General features: G+C 39.4%; 1 protein-coding gene across 1 annotated transcript; it reads left to right on the top strand.

Annotated features, from left to right (window-relative positions):
- Window positions 1-483: 483 nt before the first annotated feature.
- Window positions 484-2591, top strand: LOC138881434 (uncharacterized). The gene is made up of 5 exons (XM_070161659.1): window positions 484-679; window positions 977-1764; window positions 1863-1961; window positions 2094-2216; window positions 2367-2591. The coding sequence occupies exons 1-5, from the start codon at window positions 484-486 to the stop codon at window positions 2589-2591; spliced, it is 1431 nt and encodes a 476-aa protein (XP_070017760.1).
- The last annotated feature ends 4303 nt before the right edge of the window (window positions 2592-6894 follow it).

Genomic DNA, 6894 nt, shown 5'->3' with positions numbered 1-6894 from the left:
GCTAGTCATTTAGAAATTATTTGCATATTTAGAGGACCTTCCATTAGAAATATATCATATTAATACCGATAGCATTACATTTCATTGAAGGGGACACAACCTTGGTTTAGTTAATCAAATTAATTACAATTTTAATTAATCATACTTGTTACTATTTCACTAAATTATCACACAATCAGTTACAGTATTTTGGTTACTCTAATTGAATAGAAATACAATTTAAGTTAAGATTCACACTACTCAAGTAAACTTTTCACGCCTATTCCCTGTGAGATTCGACCCCAATCTCATTGGGTTACTATATTTGACATCGATCGCTTTACACTATTTTAAGGTGTAATTTGAGCGTATCAAAATTTGGCTCCGTTGCAGGGGAATACGGTTTTGAAATTACTAATTAGTGTGTGCTTTACTTTACGTCTTATTCTATTCCATCACTTTTTGCTTGTTTTTCTTGGTGTTGATAGGAAGACATGATCGAATATGAAGAGGAAATGGAAAAAAATCCTTTTTGCGAACATAGATGAGTACATTGAGGATAAAAATGCTATTGTACCTCCGGTTGTTAGTGCTGCAACTTTCAAGGTGGAACATGGTTTAATCCTAATGCTCAAAATGGAGGGGTTTTTAAGGAATTCCACTGATGATGATCCGACACAACATCTTAGAAACATCTTGGGTTTGTGTGCGTTGCATAAGTAGAACAACGTCTCAGATGATGCCCTAAGGTTGAAGGTGTTCAAGTATTCACTAGCTGGGGACGAAAGGAAATGGCTTCCAAATATGCCACCAAATTCCGTTCATTCTTGGCCTGAACTTGTCCTAGCATTCTTAGCTAAATGGTTCCCATAAAGTAAGAAATCTGAGCTCTGGGATAAAAGTTTCTTTTTCAAGCAAGTATCGGGAGAATATCTACATGAGGCATGTGATCAATTCAAGTTATATTTGGTGAGGTCTCCCAATCATGGTTTTTCAGATTCTATCTGGTTGGAGAAATTCTACATGGGTTTAGATGCTATGAACAAATCTATAGCCAAGAATGCAGCTGATGGATCTTTTATGGATAAGATATTCGCAAGGGTTAAACAAATACTTGACAAAATGGCAAAACATAATCAAGCTTGGCACTCAGAGGACACCACAGGTGGAATTGCATATGGTTCTCCCTCCTTGACCAACATGATTAAGGAGAATCAAGAAAGAGATCAAGTAATTGCAGGGCTTGCCATCAATGTCCATGTGTTGACAAAAATGTTCACTGAAAGCCAAACGAAGAAGGTAAATGTGGTGGAAGATGTGCAACCATCATCAAGTAATGATTATGAGGAAGCCAACTATGTCAACAACTCTCAAGGAGGCTATCAAAGGAAACAATACAAGGGTCAAGGACAACAAAATCAATGGAGTCCTAACCTGCAAGGGCAAGGCAACCAACAGTGGCAAAATGACCAAGGTGGCTCAAATCAAGGAAATTGGAATAACAATAACAACAACTTCTCAAATTGGAGTTCAAACCCTTATGTTCCACCAAAGGGTCAATATTCAAATCAAGGTTCTTCAAGTGATTCCAAGTTGGAAAGCATGCTTGAACAAGTATTGCAGAATCAAGAGAGGTCCAACACTTCTATGAGGAATATGACAGAGCTTGTTGGTTCCCTTACCCCATCCATTCAAAAATTGGAGATGCAAATGAGAGATCTTTCTAGGGAACAAAATCAGAAGCAAAAGAGACACTTCCAAGTGACACAATTGCGAACCCAAAGGGTAGTGGGAGTGGTCCAACTTCTCATTGCATGGCAATTACTACTCAGAGTGGGAAGGTAATTCAAGGAAAGAACTAACAAGTGGTTGAAGTGGAACAGTTCAAACAAGAGGTTGAGGCACAAGTTGAAGAGCCAATTGTTGTTGAAGCAAAAAGGGTTCCGGAAGAGTTGAAAGGGCAAGAAGTAAATCGGGAAGAGGTAAAGTAAAAGGTAAAAGAGAAACCAAAAACTCTACCACCTATTCCTAGACCTCCTCCTCCATTTCCTCAAAGACTTGCTAGGAAGGTTGATGATAGCAAACTCGAAAAATTCTATGACATTCTCAAGCAGTTATCGGTGAATATTCCATTTGTGGAATCATTTCAAGAGATGTGGGGTTTTGCTAAGTATTTGAACGACTTGATTACCAAGAAGAGAGCCACCAAGAATGAAGTGGTGAATTTGACCCACCGGGTTAGTTCCATCATTGCAACAACCACCGTTCAAAAGATAGAAAACCTGGGAGCTTTCACCATTCCATGTACTATTGGGGCATGTGATTTTTCAAGAGCTCTTTGTGACAATGGGGCTAGCATTAACTTAATGCCTCTTGCTATTTAAAAGCAAACGGGGTTAGGTATGTCGTGGCCTACAAGTAAGAGGTTGCAAATGGCCGATCATTCCATAAAGAGACCGGTGGGAATTGTTGATGATGTGCTTATGAAAGTGGGAGAGTTCCATCTACCCGCCGATTTTGTAATCCTTGATTGTGCAGGTGACATAGAGATCCCTATCATCTTGGGGAGACCATTCCTTGCCACAGGAAGAGCACTAATGGATTCAGAATAGAATGAGATCAAACTCCGTATGAATGATGAAAAGGTTACATTCGAAGAAAGAAAGGGTATGAAACTACCACATGAATATGAAAGCATCTCGGTGATCGATGTTGTTGATGAAGTGGAAAATGCGGTTGAAATGAAGATGGAAGAACAATGCCTCGGTGAGGCGTTGGCGGCTATTTTGGTAAACTTTGACGGTGAAGATATGGAGGGGTATATGGAATCAGTCAATGCATTGGAAGGGCTTGGATCTCCGAAGAAGCTCTCTCTCGACTTGGAGAATAGAGCCACTCCTCCCGCAAGGCCTTCAATTATTGAGCCACCGCAACTAGAGCTCAAACCATTTCCACCACAGTTAAGGTATAAATTTCTTGGCCCAAATGATACTCTACCGGTAATCGTATCTTCTTTATTGAATGATATGTAGGTAGAACAATTATTGAATGTCTTGAAGGAGCATAGGCAATCTATTAGGTGGACAATTGCGGACATCCGAGGGATTCCTGCCGGAATTTGTGAACACAAGATCCAATTGGAGAATAAGAGTAAACCAAGTGTGGAGAATTAACGAAGGTTGAACCCTTCCATGCAGGAGGTGGTAAAGAATGAAATCATCCAGTGGTTGGATGCCGGGGTAGTCTACCCCATTGCCGATAGTTCTTGGGTAAATCCTGTACAATGTGTGCCGAAAAAAGGAGGCATGACCATGATTAAAAATGATTAAAATAATCTCATCCCAACAAGAACGGTGGCCGGATGGAGGGTGTGTATGGATTACCGGAAGCTAAACAGTGCTACGTGCAAGGACCATTTCCTATGCCTTTTATTGATCAAATGCTTGATTGGCTAGCAGGAATATCATTCTACTGCTTTGGATACTCTGGCTACAACGAAATCAATATTGCATTGGAAGATTAGGAAAAGACAACATTCACTTGTCTATATGGGATGTTTGCATTTAGGGGGATGCTCTTTGGTCTATGCAACGCTCCGACTACTTACCAAAGGTGTATGATGTCAATATTCTCCGATATGGTGGAGGATTTCTTAGAGGTATTCATGGACGATTCTCGGTCGTAGGTTATTCTTTTGAGCATTGTCTAGACAACCTTAGACAAGTGCTAAGAGATGTGAAGAAATGAACCTTGTGCTAAATTGGGGTCCAAGGTAATAGTGTACATAGGCCATGCTGCTCTTCGCTATCTTATGGCAAAAAAAGATGCAAAACCTAGGTTTATTCGGTGGGTTCTGTTATTGCAAGAGTTTGACTTCGAAGTAAAAGATAGAAAAGGGACGGAAAATCAAGTGGCGGACCACCTATCAAGGCTTGAAGAGGCAGGGAGACCAAAGGAAGAACTTGAAATCAACGATGCTTTCCCAGATGAACACATATTGGCATTATCTAACACTTTTGCTCTTTGGTATGCCGATATTGCTAATTACTTGGTTAGCGACCTCATTACGGATGGATTGGAAGCTTATAAGAAGAAGAAGAAGTTTTTGAGAGATTGTCGACAATACTATTGGGAAGAACCATTCTTGTTCCGTATTTATGCTGATAACATCATCAAAATGTGTGTTCCGGAAGAGGAGATTATGGCAATTCTAAAGGCATGCCACGACTCACCGGTCGGGGGTTACCATGGGTGCAATCGAATGGCGACAAAGGTGGTTGAATGTGGTTATCATTGGCCGTCGATTTATCATAATGCCAATCAAATGGTCAAGGATTGCGACCAATGTCAAAGGCAAGGATCAATCTCCAAGAGGCATGAAATGCCAAAGCACTTTGTAATGGAGATCGAGATCTTTGATGTGTGGGAAATCGATTTTATGGGCCCCTTTGTAAGCTCATGTGGTATGAAATATATCTTGGTGGCTGTGGACTATGTGTCCAAATGGGTTGAAGCAATTTCCTTACCAATTTCTTCGATTTTAGCCCATTTTAAATGCAATTATCTTTTATACTTATGTAATTTTAATGTTTTGCAGTGTATGAGGCTTAAGGACCCAAGAACATGGAAATGAAATCAAAAAGCCGCAAAAGGACAAGAAAAAGGCAAAATGTGATCGAAGATGTGAATATGCGGATCGCAAATACAACATGTGAACCGCATAATGCTTAGAGGAACCACAAAGTCCAACAGTCTCTTTGGCCAAATTCAAGCGCAAGAAATGCGGTCCATTATGCGACCACATAACAGGTTTGCGGGTCGCATAATGGATCTTAAACCCCCTGTAGAAGTTGCTGAAGTCTGAAATGCGGTGACATTATGAAGTCGCAAATCAACAATGCGGACCGCATAACCAAAATGCACCGACTACCTGGGAACTACGGTTTCGAAGATGCGATGGTTTTGACGAGAATGCATACCACATGTCTGTTATGCGACAGAAATGCGGTCGCATAATTAACCTGGAGGGGCATTTTTGTTGGAAATTGGTCCCGAGTTTTAGCCCAATATAAATAGATTTATTGGGGTTTTGTGGGGGCATCTTGTTTGGTTTTTGAGCTACATTCCAATCTTTGAATATTCCTCTCTGTTGGAAGCTTTAGGATTGATGAATCTTGCACTTTGTAAGCTTTATGGTATTTAATACTCATATTTTTGTATTTTAGCATGAGTAGCTTTAAATACTAAGGTTGTGGACCCTAAATGGGTGTTTAACATTGAATACATATGTAATGGTTGGTTGATATATATTTATTTCTCATTCTTCATTTATTGTTGGTGGTTGCAAACATTAACAAGTGCCATTAAACTCTTTCTTTACTTGGAAAAGTGAGTTAGGGCTTGGTAGAAGTAAATATCAAAGACTCAAGGTTTTAAACCTTGTCCAATAGAATCGCTTAGGAATAGGTGGGTTTTATTTGGCATAAATTAATTTCTCTTAATGGCAACTCTTTTATATTTGGAAAAATCATAAAGAGGAAATACTACCCAACTATTGGAAAATATTAGGTAGTCATTTAGAAATCATTTGCATATCTAGAGGACCTTCCATTAGAAATATATCATATTAACATCGATAGCATTATATTTCATTGAAGGGGACACAACCTTGGTTTAGTTAATCAAATTAATTACAACTTCAATTAATCATACTTGTTACTATTTCACTAAATTATCACACAAACAATTACAATATTTTGGTTACTCTAATGGAATAGAAATACGATTTAAGTTAAGATTCACACTACTCAAGTAAACTTTTCACGCCTATTCCCCGTGGGATTCGACCCCAACCTCGTTGGGTTACTATATTTGACATTGATCGCTTTACACTAGTTTATGGTGTAATTTGAGCGTATCACCTCTAGGATGAAGACCTAGTGTGTTTTCCTTGTTAACTTCCAAGATTTGAGTAAGAATTGGTGGATTAAGAGTAGGAACTCCCTTTCTCACTCTATGCCACTCCCTCTCTCTAGAAATATATGTTTCCTCCTTCTAAAGTGATCCCCAAAGGAGTTTTATTATAATGGGGTGGGTTAATAAATTAGAAAAATAGGAGCCCCGACACGGGTCTGCGGTCGCATATGCGATTGCATAATGATTCTGCGGTCCGCGAAATGGGCCACAAAGTAGCCCTCAGGAACTGGGCAACATTGAATGGGTATGCGGTCATTATGTGGCCCGCAAACATATTCTACGATCGCACAATGCACTGCAGACCAATATTGCGGTCGCATAATCGACCGTAAAAGGGCATCCAAACCTGTGCCATTTCTGCCTCACTCTGCGACCATTCTGCGGCCCACACAGTGGTTCTGTGGTTGTAGAGTGGACTGCATAAATGACTGACGCTGCCAAAAAATTTCCTTTACTCACCAACGCACTGACCAACCCAAATAGTCTACAATTTTTAACACATAAGTCTACTTCAGACCACGAAATTCCCCATTTTAGGTAAAAATTTACGGGGCCTTACATCATCTATGTGACTTGCTTATAACTTTGTCTACTCTTCGAGAAAACCTGATTTAGGGATTTTAACTAATTTAATGTCTTGACTTGAACCGTTAGAAGAGCATGCCTATAGGACTTAAACTAAACTTGTTTGATGCTCGTTTAACTTGCCTCACTTCTGCATCTAGATATCATGACTATCGGATGCCAATAATCGAAATTACTCAATTTGATATCTCTTTTTAAAATTACGTGCCTCGCCTAGAAAACATGACTACAGGACTAAACAAATAAACATACGATGTCAAAAACTTCAATGCCCAGATCTGAATCATTTAGACGTCATATTTGTAGGATTCTATGGTTCACCTAGAAAGCATGGCTATAAAGTCATTTAATAGA

Source organism: Nicotiana sylvestris, chromosome 11 (assembly GCF_000393655.2).
Source record: "Nicotiana sylvestris chromosome 11, ASM39365v2, whole genome shotgun sequence".
In the NCBI taxonomy this organism is placed as follows: domain Eukaryota; kingdom Viridiplantae; phylum Streptophyta; class Magnoliopsida; order Solanales; family Solanaceae; genus Nicotiana; species Nicotiana sylvestris.
The sequence above is the reverse complement of the archived record's forward strand: the minus strand, read 5'-3'. Positions and strand labels throughout refer to the sequence as shown.